Source organism: Podarcis liolepis (genome assembly GCF_965112155.1).
Source record: "Podarcis liolepis genome assembly, chromosome: 2".
Lineage (NCBI taxonomy): Eukaryota > Metazoa > Chordata > Lepidosauria > Squamata > Lacertidae > Podarcis > Podarcis liolepis.
Window position 1 is genome coordinate 57226304 of NC_139555.1, and position 19709 is coordinate 57246012.

The following is a 19709-nucleotide window of genomic DNA, read 5'->3' on the forward strand; positions in this document are numbered from 1 at the left end:
TCCTCAATTGTTTTTGATAAAACTTCTCACAAGTTCCCACTCCACCACTAAGCCCAAAAACATGCAGAAAAGTATTATAAAAACCAAGATGGTGGGCTTTGGTGTCACTCATTAGGTGCCTCTGGCACACTATCAATGTTCTTGACCTCTAGTTATGTGCAAAGGGCATGAGATTTGTCACTTGGATATTGAATAACTATGTCAGAAAAGGAATTCAATTTGCAGGGGTGTCAGTCAGATCATGTTCCATAGGGAATTTCATCTGCACTGAAGAAGTCAAAGTGCAAAAGGCCCACAAAGAGACTCCCATCTGCTTAATCTTACACAAACAGTCATAGATTGTAGTCTGGTTAATACATGCACTAAGAAAACAAAACAGGCATTCTACACCCAACATTAATAACCTTTAAATCTAATCAATTTCAGTGGGAGTGAAGTGGCATGGTCAGGGGTCCCTTTACCTTTTATCCATGTACTATCTGAAACCAAAGAAGAGCACGGATTGCTAGATGTGAATATTTTTTCCAACCCTCCAACCCCACTACTGAGTCTGCAGCTCTTATCATCTCTGGCCATTGGCCATGCTAGCTGGAAATTGGCCATGATGGAAATTGGAATGCAACACCATGTGATGAATCACAGGTTCCCGGTCCCTGGTTTAATCTGTAGAAATTTCCTTTCCTTAGATGGCTAGAAAGCAATACAGATAAATCACAGAGGATGTAAGTCTCTGGAGGAAGAAAATTCCTTCTGGCAGAGATCTGTTCTTGTTATCCTCAGTTGCTCTCATTGATTCTAGTTGGAGGAAGGGCTTGTTCCTAGTCAAATTCAAGTTGGCGCAAATAACTAATAGAACGTGAATCTGTTCTGTCTATTCATAATCACAGGTGTCTGTAGCTTTGGGCTGAAGAAGCACACCTGGCCACCATAATAAAGAAGAATGGTAAAGAATAGGCATATACAAGTACACTAACATGTCACAACAAGAGCCCTATTTATGCTTTCTGTTCACCAGGGAAAGAAAAAGCCATTTTAAATAATATGGCTGACCATAGGCGCCGACTCCATGGGGCTTGAGGGGGCCCGAGCCCCCTCAAAAATTCGTTTGGGGGGGCTCCGCCCCCCCAATAATCTCCGGCGCCCCTCCAGCAGAGCACCATCGCCGCCCCTCCTCCAGCCCAAAATGCACAGGGTCGGGCTGCATGCCTCCTGCCCTCCCTCCCGAGCAAAAGCTCCACCCAATTTCCTTCGGAGCTGATTAATAGGCGCAGCACGCTCTCCCCTATTCGCTCACGAGGAGGCGGCGCCACTTTATTTGCATATTCATGAGCTTATTTATTATTCATGAGCTTTCCCGGGGCCCCCCCAATATTTTTTATAAGTCCGCGTCCCTGTGGCTGACCCTTAGAGGGTGTCTTACTGTGTCCTGCTTCTCATGTAAGTCAGCTCTTAGTGTGACTGTATAAGGACTTATATCATCTTATTTTCCTTTTGCTCTGAAGACTTTTCCTTGAAAAATGTTTGTAGCGTTCAAAAGCTTGTAACATTATTGGAAGGGGGGAGATACATTTACATATTCTCTACCCTTAGGGACAACACAATTATACTTCTCTGATCTATGCAGAAAAAAATCCTAACAGTACTTGGCATTGACCACCACTTTTTCCAGCTATTAAGCACAAATTATACTTTCATCCAACTATTTTATCTTTAAGTTTCATAGAGTAACAAAACAGCAAATGATTGCTTGATTGGAAATTTGTTTGATACTGTAATATGCTTAATATACAGTATGTGCAAATAACTCAGTTGTCAATTAGTTCATAGATCAAGTCCTTTTAATAATGGTTGTGGACTTATCTATTTGATGTAATCCTTTGCATTTTCTATAGAATTAAAGATAGTGCATCATCTGACAAGGGAAAGCAGGTGACATGTATTCTCCAGATTTGGTTCATCATGCAGAAAGTCCTACCTTTGAAGAAGCAGTCTTTGCTGTGAATAATGTAGATTTTCTTCCTTTGCAAGCAGGATGCTCGATGAAGTTCACAGTGATTCTCATAGAATTTGCCATCAGATCCACACACCGGCATATAACTGGGCTTGCAGTCATCTATGCATCTACATTCGGGCTTATCGGTCTCCTTGTTCACAACGCACTTGCTTCCCCGGCCACAGTACTTCTTTTCACATGATGCATGAAGGCCATCTTGCCCATAAAGCACTGGAAAAAGAGAATGGTGGAGCAGGAGGAAAGAAAAGTTTCGGTGTTAACAACTCCAAGCTGAGTAACAAGGGAACACTTCTTTTGCCGCAACATACTTTAGTAGCCAAAATACTTTTCCAAAGCTGTGTCAGACAGATATCACAGAGACTGTGCCACCATTTTCACCCACTGTGCTCCACATATTCACTAAGCACATGATGGAAGGCTTCATTCATTGGCACCACCCCAATGCCAACCTGCCCAACAGTCCCAACCTATGACCGACATGGGTTCAGTGAAGATCTGATCAGAGAGCCTATGTGCTGACAGAGAACATGAGGAGGGCACTGTGTGAAAGAAGCCTCTTGCATTCAGCCTGCCTAGTCTTTGGTTGGTGCCTATGTATTATTTACTTGCTGATTTTAAAAGTTGAATTCATTAGCCATATGCATAGACTACCTTTCTAGTAGATCTCTTTGCTAGACATCTCTTTGACTTAGAAGTTAGGTTCCACTTTCATCTCTTGAACTATTATGGGCCAAGACTCACCGTTAACAGTGACAGACAAGCAACCTGGCTCCTTTGTCATTCCCCCATCAGCATGCTTAATAGGTCTTCAGCATTTCAGTCTTTAAAACATTTCTGACATTTAAAGGCTGCAATGTCAGCATATTTACTAGGGATTCAATTTCACTGAGTGGTATCTAACTACCGTGTCCCATCAGTGTAAGGATTTCTGCCCCTGCAACAGGACTCCCTCCCCCTTCCACTGTGCATGCCAAATCTGCTCCAGAGGGTTGGGAGAACCCCCAGAACAGATGCAGGGGGGCAGGAGGAAAAGAGGAGAATGTTCTGTTGTGCATGCAGAAATCCTTGCACTGATAGAATGAGAGTGCTATGTTGGAATAAAAAAATTCCTTCCAGTAGCACCTTAAAGACCAACTAAGTTAGTTCTTGGTATGAGCTTTCGTGTGTGAAAGCTCATACCAATAACTAACTTAGTTGGTCTTTAAGGTGCTACTGGAAGGAATTTTTTTATTTTGACTATGGCAGACCAACACGGCTACCTATCTGTAACTAGTGCTATGTTGGATTCCTCCTGTTGAACCTACCCCAGGACTTCTGAAGAAACACGTGCATGATCATGTTGCACATCTTTTTGAAAAGACACAGAATTGAGCTGGTCTAGAGGCTGTAAACTGGTGCAAAACACTGAGACTAGGCTGCTGAAGAGGACAGATTATTGCTCAAATGTTTGTGCTGGCTGCCCATATGCTACCAGGTCAGCCTCAAGGTTCCTGTGTAACATTATAAGGTCATTAATCTGAGTCCAGAATATCTCAAAAACCACATGAGATCTTCAGGGCATTCACTGTACTGTATTGGACCTCCCATTGCTAGTACCTTGGGATGCGAACGGGATCTGTTCCGGAGCCCCATTCTCATCCTGAACAGAACATAAGACATGACTGCGCATCTGCGTATGCGCTTGATGTCATTTTGACCATCTGTGCATGTGCGAGCAGCGAAACCCCAAAGTAATGCGCTCCGTTACTTCCGGGTCGCCGCGGAGCGTAACCCGAAAATAATTATCCTGAAGCGTATTTATCCCAAGGTATGACTGTATAAGTAGCTTATATCCACCAGGAGCTGTGTGTTCAGTATTGTGGACCCAATTTTATGGAACTCTTTCCCACTTGAGGTCAGAAGGGCCTCCCTGTTGAACATCTGGCATCTACTGAAGACTTTATTCTTTCCCTTGAGCATTTTAACTGATTTCTGATTTTATATTTTAAACTGATTTTTTTTATATTTACTGTACTGAATTACTTGTACACTGCTTAGAGACTATTGGGTGGAATTCAACATAATGCTAAGTAGGGTATGCATGTAGAGAATGAGATCTGCTTGCAAAACCACACTTCCGCCCAGAACTTCAGAACAGATTTAAGTGGTATAGGAAGGATGAGAGGGAGAGAAGTCCTATTGTCTGAGTGGGCAATGCATTCTATGCATGCCAGCAACTGAGCTGAATCCCGTCCGCTGTAATTAAGTGGTAGATAAATTGTTGAAATAAATAATGAATAAACAGGTGGTTAAGCCATGTGACAAACTAAAGCCTCAGTGATTACAACATAGCAACCACGTGATTTCAATAAAGTTGTGTCTGTATACTCAGCAATGTGCTTGATATCAATAGGAAACTTTTGTTCGTAAAGTGAAAAGATTATTGTGTTCTGAACAGCATAAAACTGGTGTCACAAAACCAGACAAGGTCACATTGGGTTCTTTGAGGCAGGCTAGCCAATGAAGTGCCCCCCAAATGTTGTTGGACCACAACTCCCATCAGGCCCACCAGCATGGCTGATAAGGGATGATGGGAATTGTAGTCCAACAACATCTGGAGGGCACTGCATTGGCTACACCTGCTTTATTGTAATGAAGACTAATTAGGAGGCATTCAACTGACAATGGGCACACTCTATCATTGGATCAGTTTCCAAGGATGAAAATTTAGGTTGGATACACATAGCAGTTTGAAGACATTTGACTGTGACATGAGAGCCATACATACATATTGTTTATTTTGGCATTCTCTTGTTACTGTTCAAATGGTTTCTGAAGCACTTCTAACATTCACAAAACTTGTTTGACTAGAGATTAAGGCTGAACAAAATAAGCTGTATGCAGACAGCCCTAATTGGCTCTATCATATAACCTTAAGAGTTTGGGAAAAGATTGCCTCCAACCTTTTTGTCCAGGAGATATTGACCAGGTTTAGACATGTTGACATGTATATCATGCAGGTTCTCATGTTCATATTTATACCAGGGTTTATACACAGGTTCATATTTATGCCATTTGATTCCCGTATCTTTCAGGTAGTGCCACAAAAAGATTGGATGACACTGAAATCCTAACCAAAAAAAAATGTTAGTCTCTAATAATGTGGGACCTGATGTTTCAGAGAGCAGAAGGCTTACAGCTCTTAGTAGAAATGGATACAGAAAAGGATTTCCCAATGAAGGTACAGTTCAAAAATTAATAACTAGCATTTTACTTAATTATCCAAGTTTTTCGAAATTAGAAGATTACTGTGCAACATTAATTGTAATAAGCATAATGTAGAGCATTACAAAAGCATGTTGCAAAAGGACTAATCAAAACAGAAAGGTTAGTTTGCAATTTGCTGCAAGCTTTAATCCTTCTGTTGTTACTGCATTATCATCTTTTCCACCATTATAATGTAGTGCAAAAATGCTTCCATGCCAAAGGTAGGGGCTCCAAAGCCCCTGCCGCCTGAAGTGAGTTATAATATGGAAATGCAACATCAGTCAACAGCTTTATATGTAAAAAATGAAAACAAAATCCCACGTTTCCTCCAGCTGTAGTTAAAGCTTAATTTTCAACACTGTAGATTCAAAGGCAAGGAATCTGTTATTGGAGGATTAACTTCTCTACTCAATAGCTTATTAAAATTCCCACCAACCTTGGCAGGCTAAGAAATATTGACATTTTTTCTTGAATCATAATAAACTAGAAGGTCAAAGTGTCTCCAAGTGGCATAAAAATTACAGTCCCTAAGTGGCATATCTGAATATCCTTTATTCACTTTACTAATTGTTCAGCATGCCCCTTCAACAATATCCATGGGACTGCTAATACTGTAACCTGTGCGTGGCTTGACTGCAAAGGTCATTTACAATTACAGTGTATACTGTACATTTGTCAGAACACATTGTCCCGGTGCTAAAGCACAAAAGCCCTGCAGAAAAAAAATCAGCACAGCTAACAGTCATATAAAGGGCTCTATTTTAAAAGAGAACTGTGGGCACTCAAACTTGATTTTGGTTGGGTTGTAGACTTGGGACATCCTATCCATGGTAGTTTCACACTCTGATTTAAAAAAAATAAATCATCCAAAAAAGCTTCCAGGACATATTCCCTTCCTTCCTCTTCTCTCTAATAACTGTACCCTCTGCTTCCCTGGATTTCATTTACCTGCACTATTCCATAAAGTTTACTTGATGGTGCTACGTCATCATTGGTGATGATAATGAGGATGATGATAGAAGCAAACTCCTAACATGCTTCATCACATGTTGGCATGACCAAGAAGAAGAACCCAGAAGGAAGCTATGCTGTTAGAAACAACGTTGACGCTCAGTGGTTAGTGCTATCAGGAAGCAGGCTAAGCCACTACCCAAATAGTGGCTCAAGTGCATGCAGATTTTACTTGCCCTACCCCATGAGTGAATGACTGCTATTCACCCCAACTGGGAAACTCAAGCTAAACTAAAGCACTGCATTAGGAAGACCACTGTGGTAAGGACAAAGCTTCCTTTCACCTGATTGGCATGGAGGCTCCCCTCACGTAGGAAGGAGGAGCAGAGCCACACCACTATCCCTGATGTCATGCACCTCCATCTGACCCTGTTTGCTCATGACCATATATTGAGCATAGATGTCTGAGGAGATGCCGTGTCCTGTAATTCCAGTTCCTGATGAAGGCTATGCCGGTAGTGGGCCATTTGGCACATAATATATGCACAGTGGGGTCATGTGGCCTCAGGGACAGGGCAAGCAGCACAACTCCACTGTCTCTTTCTGTGTGCAGACTTCACAAGTACAGTGGTACCTCAGGTTAAGAACTTAATTCGTTCTGGAGGTCCTTTCTTAACCTGAAACGGTTCTTAACCTGAGGTACCACTTTAGCTAATGGGGCCTCCTGCTGCCGCCGCGCTGCCGGAGCACGATTTCTGTTCTCATCCTAAAGCAAAGTTCTTAACCTGAAGTGTCTGTAACCTGAAGCGTTTGTAACCCGAGGTACCACTGTAATGTGTGAATGGAGTTGGAGCTCTGCATCTCTCTGCACACCCCTCACCCACTGAACTAGTGAATTAACCACTAGGTAACAAAATGGCATTGTATCCAGATAGAGAGATGCTAATTTTCAGCCTGGTAAGGACTAGCAATTTGCAGAACACAGCAATACTCACTTGAGAATAAAAATCAATAGAGGGGCATGCTTTGCTGAGGAGGGGTGGATCATGGGGATTTATATCCACACAGTCAAAATTGCAAATATCAAAATCTGACCTTGGAATTCAACATGTAAGCACTTAAGTCTGAGTTCCTGCTGCATAAGGAACAGCTAGCCCCAATGCTCAGCGGCATTATTCAACCCATGTTTCCCTGAGCTCTTTGGCAAGGACATGCTAGAGAGGATTATTAGACTTCGGCAAATTAATATTTGTATAGCCCTTTGAAGAGCTAAAGCACCACACAAGAATTATCAGTCAGTGTTCAGTTCAGGCAAGAGAAACAATAGACAGGCTTCAGCTGCGAATGAGTCAATACGAGAAAAGCCCCAAGGCATTTCCCATTTAGAAACACAGCTCTCTCTTCCCATTAATATAATTTGATATTTTTACTAATACACGGGATGTCACTGAATGCCATTCAAAGTTACAGAAAAGGATTCCTCACAGTGGCAAATAGCAGCCGCGGTCGGTTTGGCACAAAGCCATGCCTGCTGTCCATTTAGGATCCAGTAGTGTAATTACTTGGGACTTGCTGCAGTGTTAATTATCTGGAATGTTTGGTTGTAGGAATATAAAGAATTGTGCCAATGAGTAACTGTTTGCAGGGGCTAATCCTTATTTATCTGCGCCAGTGGGCAGATTCACGGTGGGGCCTCTAAATAAAGCAATAAACCAAATCTATTGTAGTGCTAGTCTGATAGTATTTTAGCACATGCTTTGGTTATGTACATTTGGCAAAGGCTAAGCTCCAAGTTCCTCAGCCTAGTGAAAGGCATCAAACCATCTATTTGTAACAGAGTGCTTGTCATTAAGAAGGCTGTCACTCAGAGGGCATCTAGAGGCACTGTTGTTCTTCACCAAATCCATTTAATTTGTGCCCTGGTGATTTAAAATAATGCTTCTAATGCTGCAATTCTATGTACACTTAAGGGGATTTAGTCAGTAGCAAGCCACACATAGGAAATGCTGTCAAACATAGTGGGATTTGCTTCTGAATAAATAATCCTAGGACTGAGCTCTTAGAGGCAAACTAGACAGCATTAATTGGGCAAATGGAACGCAATTATCACATACTGTTTGTTATGTAAACAGCAGCTGCAGGCAAGCTGGAGCAATGTCCTGGTCCTGGTTTTGGCCCTGGGGGATGGGGAGGGGGGTGAGAAATCAGTTCTCCACAGTTGCTATCTGCATTTCTAGGGAAGCCTCCACAATGGCAACTTTCGACATGAATCTTCTGCAGGTACATTAGCAGAGAAAGAAAGCGTTAACTTCCCTGCCCCACAGTCCCGAAAGGCTTCCCTGTGGCCGTTAGATCCCGGATTACCCAGGGTTCCAGGATCTGGGTGGCCTGTGCATGAAGTGGTAAATGTGTGAAGGATTCCCCACCTTTGACAGCCATTGTAGTGAATGGACTGGAGAGGTACCTCTGGGCGGACCTGTCCCCCATGGGCTCAGGGCTAAAACCATGGACCAGAAGCCCCCCTTTATACTCACTTTCCCTCTCTCTTTGAACAATATTATCTAGGGGGCTATAGATGGGGATGGGGGACCTGTCCCCTTCTATGTTGGACTCCCATCAGGCCCAGCCAGCATGATCGTTGGGGTCAGGGAGGGTGGAACTTTATTGCGCAATAGCATCTTGTTTCCCCCACCCCAGCCTGAACCATGCATTGCTCCTCCAGTCAAAGCTGCCTTCCTGGTATGCTACTTGATATTTGCTACTCTTCTCATCTGATCCCATCCTCTCCTGCAAGCCTACTCAGGCTTAGCAGGATGCATCAACTCCCATGATCCTTAGCCAATGTTCATGCCATGGGTGAAATTGTAAAACAGACAATAGCTAAGGTAGAGGAGAATGGCAAAATAGCGCATAGCGTGTTGCCTACAAGCTGGCTTTGTTTTGAGCTGTTCTTTAGCCAAATAGGTTCCCCCCTTCTTTTCAAATAAAGGATCCACACAAATAAGCTACCGTATTTTGAAGCGAAATACTGCTTTGCATTCCCAACATGGCAAACCACACTACAAAGAACAGCCTCATAAGAGGACTTCTCAAAAGCACTCTTAATTAACACACAGGTGAGTAATAGCTTCCGACTAAACATTTGACCTTGGTCATCTGGTACATTAAGCAAAGTAGCTCCAAAGGCATGTTCTTTCATGTGATTACTATTTACAACAATGCCTGTCTGTTAAAAGCATATGGCTGTCCAAAGAAGACTTGACTGCCTAAAAAGAAATTTCTAAGGCTCATCAGCCAAGGCGAACTGAAGGATCTCTCAGGTCACTTCTCAGCTTCTGAGACGACGACAAAATTCAGGATGTAGTTCACTAATTAAACAAGCCGCTCATCAACATTTCTCTCGTGTTATTAAAGCTGAATGAATTCCCCACTCTGGCAAGGAGTATAAAAAACAGTAATGGAAAAGGTAATCAAGTGAAACTACTAGCTAACTGCTTGGAGGATTTATGAGCCCACCATGCTGCATAAAAAAGATATAATTCGTTTAATTTATTAGTCATAAAGAAAGTAATTTACTTTGGTTAAAAACTGATCATCTTACAAAACAAGCCACTTTTTGACACTAATTAAATTTACCAAATATGGCCGAAGACTGGAGGTACTATATTATATTAACATTAGTGTGACAGGAGAAGAAGTCTATTTGTCTCCCTTGTGAACTGCTCCTGGTGATCACATGAATTCAGGTTAGAAATAAGTGATGTATAGACATTAGGAGGAAGAAGTCTGTGAAGCTATGGTTTTCCTTGATATTAAATTCAATGGACATGATCTAGCCAAAGCTACACCATACTTAGCTCTGGTAGATTTCAGTTGGTCAGCTAAGTGCACATTCCTGTTCGCCACTGAAGTCAATGAGATTTCAAAGTGCTTAACTTTGGCTTTTGATCATGCACATTTCATCAGTATCCTTTAATACACAAAGCACAGTACACTGCTAAACTCAATTTCCAATATTTTCAAAGGTTTTATGTTTTTTTATAACCATACTATGGTATACATTGTCACCTCTCTTTAAAAAATCTATTCTCTACTGCAGTTTCAATGCAAAATTTCCGATTGGCTGAACTTCCAGTAAGTTTAATGGGAGTTAAACCTCCTGCAGAATTTACTAGCAGGTTTTATTTTTAAATGCATCTCCACGATCATGAGAACCATAAATTTCCTTTTAAAGACGCAGATAGCTCAGATAGCTGAGCTTAGGAATGTGAATTCTGCATCAGACATCTTACTGAGTACAGAACCTTTCATATGCAGAATCATAGGACACTAACAGTTCAGATTATAATGGTTAGGGTACGTTCTGCAGTTTCTCTAGCTGTGAGTGTCTCTAGCTGTATATTCAGTAAATATGCAGGTTACAATCCATTCCCATAAAAAATATATGAATGCTATGGCACTGATTTCAGTGTTTTATGGCTTGCATAGATCACATCTAGGCCATCAAAATGCTATCAAGCATGAATTACACATTAATTACCTGTGAAGAATAGTAAGTAAATTTAAATATCCTGCGTGCCCCCATCGTATTGAGCAAGTATAATTTACTTTGCTTGTAAGGATAATAAACTAGCAGATCTGATAAGGGAGCTTCCTCCTTCCCTTGGCAATGCATATTTATGATCTATTCCTCAGGTAAATTTATACTTTGAAGCAATATAAATTTAGTCATATGCTAATTCAGCTCCGTTGCTCTTCAGCCAGCAAACCAAAGTATGCATTTTTGTCACTGCAATATGACGGGTTTGGCATAATTTCTAAGGGGTGCTTAAGTCCAACTCAGCAGGCAAACGGTGCTGATTTCTCATATTTGTTGTACATGTGAGGAAGGATTTGGAGACGGTTTCTCCCCCGCCCTCTTTTTCCTGCAACAAGAATCCCTTGTTTAGAAGAAAAATTTCTTTCTGCTTTATATTGCATAAGCTTACACCAAGTTAGCCTCTGCATAAACATCTTGTAGTCCTGGAAAGACTAATGGGTTCTTTTAAAACAACAACAACAAACCAAGTGCAGCCCACTCTTTTAGCTGATGAAGTCTGGAGGTCATGCACATTTTTCAGGCACATTATCTAAAGAGGACATAGAGGAGGACACCAGCGTGTCAGAATTCCACTGGAAAGAGATAACACGAGGCTCAGAGGAGAATGACAGAGTGTTATTGGCCCCCATATTAATTTTAGGACACTCTGGGAATTGGAATAGGAGGACAGCATGCCTGATTTATAACCAGGGAATACAGCTTGAAAAGCTGGGTGAGATTTTAGTCATAGTGCAGAAGTTTATGCATGAAAATCTGCTAACCAGATACATTCATCTATGATGGGCTAACATAACAGATTGTCTAGATCAGTGGTTCCAAAACATTTCTCCTCACAGACCACTCAAAAATTGCTGAAGGTCTGGCAGACCACATAAGGATTTTCGTTTGCCTGTTGTAGCAAATGTAAAGCACAGTGCTGGATGCAGAATTATTTTTAATTGTATTTTTAGTGCTTCTTTTTACTCCTATGTTTTGTATTTTGTTGCATCACAATTTGAATTCTATGGAATTCTAATACAATAAAATACAATGTTAAGGAATAAAAGTAATAAAAAGACAATTAAAAATTAATATGACTATTTAATGCTATCAGTGTGCCATCTTCCATCTTTAATCACAAATCTGCAGATATGTTGTGGACCAGCTGAATGACGCTCATGGACCACTGGTGGTCCAGAGACCATAGCTGGGGAATTGAGGTTGGACTGAAAGGAAGGTAGAGTGAATGATTGACAGGCAGACAAAGCTTATGTGAGGGAGAGCAGAACTGGATAACGTCATAGTGGTAACACAGATAAGGCAATAACATTAATTCACATGATATTCTTGGAGGATAAAGGCTATCAGTGGCTACTAAAATCTAAAATATTATTGTTTTAATTTTTTTAGTTGTTTTTAATGTTTTAAATATGTTTTTTTATTTGATATTTTATTGTTCCTTTTCTTGGATGTGTGCTTCCTCAGGCTCCCTTAGGGATAGAAATTTAAGAAATAAATAAGTAGATAAAGGCAGAGCTACAACTACCTTCTCATGTGAATACTGAGGTGATATAACTGGATTGTCATCTTTGGGAAGGACACTCTCTCTTAGAACTTAATTTTAATGCTAGGCACCTAAATTTAAAGCTTAGTTGACCACCCAATGAGCCCATTAAGTAATCTAATGTCTGTATATTTTTCTTAGTTAGGCCTTGTCAGGACATTGGAGGACGTTGCAAGAAATAAAGAAATGCCCAGTTATCTGTGCTTTAGGGTATGGATCACAGTGAAGTTGGGAATTGAGCGATTAGAGCTAAAGATCTCTAAATGCTTCTAAAAGCATGATATGAAATCCCTGTAGGCGATTGCTCAAAGCTGGGCTTGTTGAATCTCATTTCTTTCATTACCTCTTTCCTGCAGCCCCAGGCTTTCCCTCTTAATCCCAAGGCCATCCTTCTTTTTCTCTTCTTCTTCTGTTGCCTTTTACCCTTTGACCACTGCAGTGAATGCTTACACTCTGAGGCCTATTCTAAAAGATGAGTGAGATCAATAGTTCAGCGTCACGCACCCATTGCTTCAGTGAGATTCCTTTAGCAGAGACCGCGCACAAAATTTGTGGTGCAATGATGAAATAAATGTCCAAATAACATATCAGTTATCACAGCCATTCTTTAAATGCTGAGTCCAGTGGAAATAGTCAGATGTCATCCGAGATGTTGTCTCAATCTTTAAAAATCTATTTCTCTATTAATATCTGCATCTACTTCCTAACCTTGAAAGTTAACTACTGCAAGATAGATATATGTAACACCCACTTACATTGTAGCCTTAACTCCCCACCGCCGCTGCCCCCGCAAGCACAATATTTGTGAGGGATCAATGATTCCTCCATTTCTTTTATATTCCTCAAAGGGAATTTTGTCTCTCTCAGTTTTTTCTGAACTTGTGGGATGTGGTGACTGAAGACTGTGAGGTGGGTTGCCTAGGGTCTGGACCAGGGGTAGGCAACCTAGGGCCCGGGGGCTGGATGCGGCCCAATCGTCTTCTCAATCCAGCCTGCGGATGGTCCAGGAATCTGCGTGTTTTTACATGAGTAGAATGTGTGCTTTTATTTAAAATGCACCTCTGGGTTATTTGTGGGTCATAGAAATTCATTCATTATTTTTTTTCAAAATATAGCCCAGCCCACCACATGGTCTGAGGGACGGTGGACCGGCCCACGGCTGAAAATGGGTGCTGGCCCCTGGTCTGGACATTAGTCAAACATTACATAGGAACTCTACACAAATTATGAATGCTGCACAGGAACTCTCTAAGGCAAGAGTCTCTAAGGCAACCCAAAAACATGCCCCTCTTTGCTTAATTGGGACTGAACCATCGTTACTGCCCTGAACATGATAACATAGGAAAACTACATGACCTATTATATAGAAGCAATGTACTTGTTTGCTTCAGTCCCAACTAGCCACACCAACTAGGGCTGAGGGAGGTTCATGTGATTCACTACATCTCTCAAAATCTGGGTGTGTGGACCAGGTAAGCTGCAAAGTGGTTCCTTTTCCTGCTCATGTGTCCCAAAGCCCTGAAAGTCTCAGAAATTGAGGGCAAGTCTAGGAATCCCCCATCCTGCTGCCTCTGGCTCAGCACCCATAGTGGCCCATGCAGAGCTTGTCTGAGGTCTGGGGCAGGAGTCTTGTTAGAATAAGTTTATAAACTCAAAGAAAAAGGCAGCTGGTCCCTGGTGGGGGTCCCTAGTCAACTTAGCCCTCCAAGGACTGGGCATGATGCCATGAAATGGCAGGACAGCAGGGATGAGGAAGAGGATAGCTGTGAGGGGTGTAGCCATGACAGGGCACACCGGGGCAAGCTGGGGGTGGAGGAGGAGAAGTTGGTGTAGAAAGTACTCACAGCATGATGGAGGATGGTGAGGGGATGGGGTTCAGTGCACAGGAACCAGAGCAGCAGGACCCATCTCCCTGTCCATGAACACGGCAGGTTCTGAGGCATAGGGAGCAGAAAGCAGGGTACTCCAAGAGGCTGAGGCAGTCAAGGCACTCTGGCCAGGTGGGGCTCGCTAGCTCTGAGAGGAGGTGTGTGATTCCTTAGCTGGAGTAGGCTCAGAACAGGTGAGGCTCATTTGCCTCATGAAGCCCAGATGCTGCAATCAGCATGCGAGAGATAAAAGGGAAGCAGAGCTGAGGTGCGGTGTCTGCTCAACTTCCCAGGAGCTCTTTGGGACTGTGTTTGTGTACAGCTGACCTTCAGGTGCTCTGAGCTCTGGATTGGCTGCAGAGGCAGGAACTGGGCCTGACTGGACTTTGGGCCTGTGGGCCTGTGTGCTAATATCTGCCTTGGGATTGTGTACCCCAGCGGGACTTGCACATCTACTGAACTATCATGGTTCCCTACCTTGGGTTGCCATGTGTCCTCTTTTTCCAGGACATGTACTCTTTTTCCTGGGTAGAGTTGTCATAGCGAGCCATAGTTAAAAGTAGAAGTTGGCAGATGTGTCCTCTTTTTTGCTCTTCAAAATATGGTAACCCCAACTACTAGGCAGAGTAGGCAAATCAAAAACTCCTCATGTTTGGTCTGATCAACAGGCAATTCTTACCTGACCCCTCAGTGACCCGATAACTTGCTTTGAAGCACAGGGAGCTTGGGGTGGATGCTGAAACAGGATTTAAGAAACAGGTGAAGGGATTTCTAAGCCCTTTCTGGCTCTGTCCCACTCCAACATCATGTGGATGCAACATCTTTTCTGTGGTGCCCCCCCCCATTTGTGGAATGCTCTCCCCAGGGAGGCTCACCTGACATCTTCATTACATATCTTTAGGCACCAGGCAAAAACTTTCCAATTCTCCCAGGCCTTTGGCTAATTAAACTATGGCATTTTAAACTTTTGGGGTATTGTTTTGTTTGTTATTATGTTATGCATCTTTGTGGTTTTATACTGTAAACCACCCTATGGATGAAGGGCAGTGTATTAATTTAATAAATAATAATGTGTATTCAGTCCCTTGAGGACAATGTGCTTTCCAGGCAGTGGATGCTTGTTCAAACTATTATCACATTTAGAGTGAATGGTATGGCTATCTTCACCCTGTCATACTCAAATGGGATGGAAAATTGGAACAGTTTTTTTCTGCCAAATAAGCAAAGCGCATAAATAAGCATAGATCATAGCCGTGGTCAGAATAATGTAAATAGAGTTTAGGCCCTCTCTCTCCCAGATAGTTTTGCCTAGCCTAGGTGAAATTATTGCTGAGCAAATAAAAACAAAAGCTCCCTAAAACTGAAGACTTCAAAGCTGATTCCTGCTTTTGTAAATGCTTTTTGAAATTCACTGTAGGGATTGTGCTAAGACATTGTGCTGAATCACCACCACCATTCAGATTGCTATAAACATGGGAGCCAGGGGAACAGTTACTTCACTGACAAAGCCCAGCATAATACTCTAGATGTGAGTGCTACATCATGTTCTAATATATGTTGCCACCTACAAAGATTATCTGGCTTTTACTGAATTTATAAATCATGAATGCTCTTTTGACCTTTCTTTTTCCTCTCTGGACCACACATTGCATTTACCATAAAAATACTACGCAAAATGGCCTCTCCGTGGCAAGTGATTCCAGTATCAGCACTGAGGACTAGAATGATATACAGCATGGATCGCTGCTTTAATATCACGAGTCTCTGCACTCCTGCCAGTGACCACCAGGAAAGTAGACCACCAGGAAATGTATCTTTGTTTGGAAAGATACATCATGCCTCAGAATATCAGTTGCTAGTGAACAAATATCATCTGCCATGGCACAAAGTTGCATGTGGGGTGGCATTGTGTACAACCCTGAGAGACACATGGCATGAGTGTCAGATGTAATGCATGGAAAGAAGAGCATGTCTTATGGCACTGTGTAAGTACTGCTCCCTTCTCAGTCTATTTATTCTGCTCCTCACTTGCCCTAAAACGTGACAAAATAGACAAGACTGGTAGTCTCTGAGTGGGATTTTTTTTAAAATGAGTGGACCTGTGTGGTTTTGAAACAGTATCCTCTCACCACCACCACCACCCTCAACTATTTCATAATCCACACATAGTGTCAGTTTAAATACATGGTCATGATCGGCAGTGAAGTGAAGTGAAATTAAAGTAGAGAGGTACCCTGATACAAATTTATAGTGATTGAGGATCACATAAATCACTCCTCTTGATTACAGAACCTGTGAAGTAGGGAAAGGATCTTCACTATGGCTTGTGGACTGTGCCCACAGAACAGGAATGCATAAAAAGCCCTGCTCCAAGTAGTTGTGGAATGTGCTACTGATATTTTTGGAACCTGAAGGATAAATTCTCCTGGGGTGGATCTACACAGAGGGGGGAAACCGGCTATAAACAAGTCAGAGATTAGATCGTTATAACAAAAGGGGGGGGGGGAACCCTATGGAATATAGTGTATAAAATTTTCCTGCTTTCTGGCGCCATCTGGTGTTGCATGTTTATACCACATCCAAATCATTGTTTCTTTACTAATGTAGCTGAGTCCGAAGTCTCTCAAGTAATGTAATCCTGATCTGTATATGTTAGTACCACCTCAAACTTGGCCTGGTGGCAGATTGGCTGCCAGTGCTAATCCCACAAGCAGCGTGTTTTTATGCTAGCAGTAAGTTTACCACCACAAGCGACCTAGCCACAATGCAATGTATAGTGTTAAGCATTTAAAGTTAGATGGTGGGGATTAACAAAAGAGGGGAGGGGAGGAGAGAAATGGAAGAGGGTGGAACAAGGGCTCATATCTCTCAAAGAAAATGGAACAGGGGCCTGGGCTTCACCTCCCTCAGGATGTTAGAGCAGCAATCCTGAGACAAATGTAATTTGTGCCTTAGCTTTGTTGAATATTTGTCAGGAACCCAGTTGCCACCATGCTTAAAAAGTGGTTGGATGGTTTTTCCCATTTTAAGACAATTGAAACAGCTAATAAATATGGCACCCAAGTTAATGAGTTTTAAAGAGGCAACAAGGCACAAGAATTTATATATTGCTGTAAGTGGATTAACAATGTAAATAGGAGACTGCAGGAAAAATTGGAAGGCTGTTGTTTTTAAAGGACTATTCACAATGCTCTGAAAGGAAGGGGATTACGCAAGCTGTAAATTCTTATTTCAATTTTGGCCAGCGTGAGGGAACTCTGGATACTCCATTTTGAGAGCAGGCCAACATATTGTCAACTGAAAACAATAAAGCAAACACTTTTGAATGCTTGTTTTTGATTTCCCTGTTATCTTTAGCTAAGCTATTTTCTTGGCTCAGAGATAACATTTTCACAAACAATACCATCTTTTTCGGTTGCTCTAAATGGCTTTGTAGCTATATTAACAAATTCCCAAAGCTTTGTTTTACATTGGCAGTTGCCAGTGGTGAATCCGAGTGGTCTACTACAAAGCCAGATTAGTTTGACATTTGCACCTGAATTCTGAGATAAATTCTGGTATCCATGGGTGGCAAGTTCTTGCTTCTCAGTTCCCTGAAACCCCGTTCAGTGTCATGTGAAGCTCCTTTTGCCTATGTCCTGGATACCACTGAGCACCATTGTTTTCAAAATGGCTGTCAGCCATTACCCCCCACAACCATCACCCCAACCTATGCAAGCCATCCCTTTATGCAAAGAGAAACCCATGGTCTTTCGGATGTTGTTGAACTCCAGTTAATTCCACCCAGCATAGCCAATGGTCAGGGATGATGGGAGTGATGATGGGAATCCAGCAACATCTGGAAGGCCACAAGTTCCTCATCCCTGATTTAATAGAGTGTGTCATCACTGAGTGATGATCATACACATGTGAATTCCTCTTATTTTCAATACGTGAGCTGGCAATTAGACCCCAAAGACAAGGGGCATACATCTAACTGGATAGGAAGGAGAAGATAACAGTGGGAAAGAGACAACAAAAGAGCTCAGCTGGGAAATAAGGTTAGGCCAAAGGTTTTGCAGAAGTGGTCTGAACTGTGATTTGAAGAAAGAGGCACCAATGTGAGTGTGCTGGGAGTACGTTCCAGTAGTGCCTGGTGTAGTGTGGCAGAGCCACTGAGCTGACCTTCCTTACCTTATCTGAATGGCTCTGGGGGAGGCTGGTGGCAAGGTCAGGGCTGCACAGATGCACCAGTATACCTGAAGGAGCGTCTCCACCCCCATCGTTCTGCCCGGACACTGAGGTCCAGCTCTGGGGGCCTTTTGACGGTTCAGTGAGGTTACAGGGAACCAGGCATAGGGCCTTCTTGGTTGTGGTGCCTGGCTTGTGGAACGCCCTCCCGTCAGATGTCAAGGAAATAAACAACTATCCGACTTTTAGAAGACATCTGAAGGCAACCCTGTATTGGGAAATTTTTAATGTCTAATTTTTTTAAAAAAATATGTTCTGTAAGCCACCTAGAGTGGCTTGGGAAACCCAGCCAGATGAGCTGGGCATAAATAATAAAATAATTATTATTATTATTATTATTATTATTATTATTATTATTATTATTATTATTTATTATTTATTATTATTATTATTACCAGTAGCGGGACTAGATTGACTCCAATCTAGTTCACAACCCTGACTTTGCTGCTGCCCTAACCCAGCATTGTCCCAGTAAGGTGTCGGGCGGGTAACTCTGTCCCACCACACCAACCAATCCAGACACAAGGGCAATGAGGGATAAACAATGGGTGAAGCAAGGAAAAGTCTCCTCTCTTTTAGAAGAGCAGGTTGCCTTTCACAAGCCTTTCTCAAGCTCAAAGTGGTAGAGCTGGAGGTCAGATCTGAGTAATCTATTGGGATATGAGAGCAGAAAGATAGAAAGGTGAGGCTGTGGAATCCTTTAAAGGTAAGAACAAGGAGTTTGCGCTAGGCATGGGAAGAGGGTAAGATAAAATGCAGATAGGATGTGAGGGATAATCAGGCCCCTTGCTAAAGTACTACACCCCAGAGATGGAATTAACCTTTCACGGAGGATATTTCAAAGGTAATACTTAATGAGCCTCACAACTCTAAATCTAATTACAAGGCTTCTGTTCCAGTTGTTGAAGTTCAAAACTAGGATTCAAGTATTGCTCTCCACCACACACTCATGGAAAGGTAAAGAGTTGATGGCTCAGAACTGACAAAGAGCAGCTATGTTTTCTACATCATTTAGGAGCATAGGCAGCAGCCATACCTCAGACCGTTGGTTCATATAGCTCAATTTTTTTCTTCACTGATTGGCAGCATCTCTCCAGAGTTTTAGACAGAAGGTTTTTTTTCCAACCCTACATGAAGATGTTATGGGTTCAAGCTGGGACCTTTTGCATGCAAAGGTCTCTAGGTATTTTCAGAGGGAGTGGGGATTGTCTCTTGGTCTTTTTCACCTTAAAATAATCAAGAGGTATCTGAATGGTG

At 42.2% G+C, this 19709-nt stretch overlaps 1 protein-coding gene across 2 annotated transcripts in view; it reads right to left on the reverse strand.

Annotated features, from left to right (window-relative positions):
- FSTL4 (follistatin like 4) overlaps positions 1-19709 on the reverse strand; it is a 340721-nt gene that overhangs the window by 220692 nt on the left and 100320 nt on the right. For both annotated transcript variants that reach the window (XM_083488099.1, XM_083488098.1), the window contains exon 4: positions 1976-2224. In XM_083488099.1, the coding sequence (XP_083344225.1) occupies positions 1976-2224 (249 nt within the window). The remainder of the gene's footprint in view (positions 1-1975; positions 2225-19709) is intronic.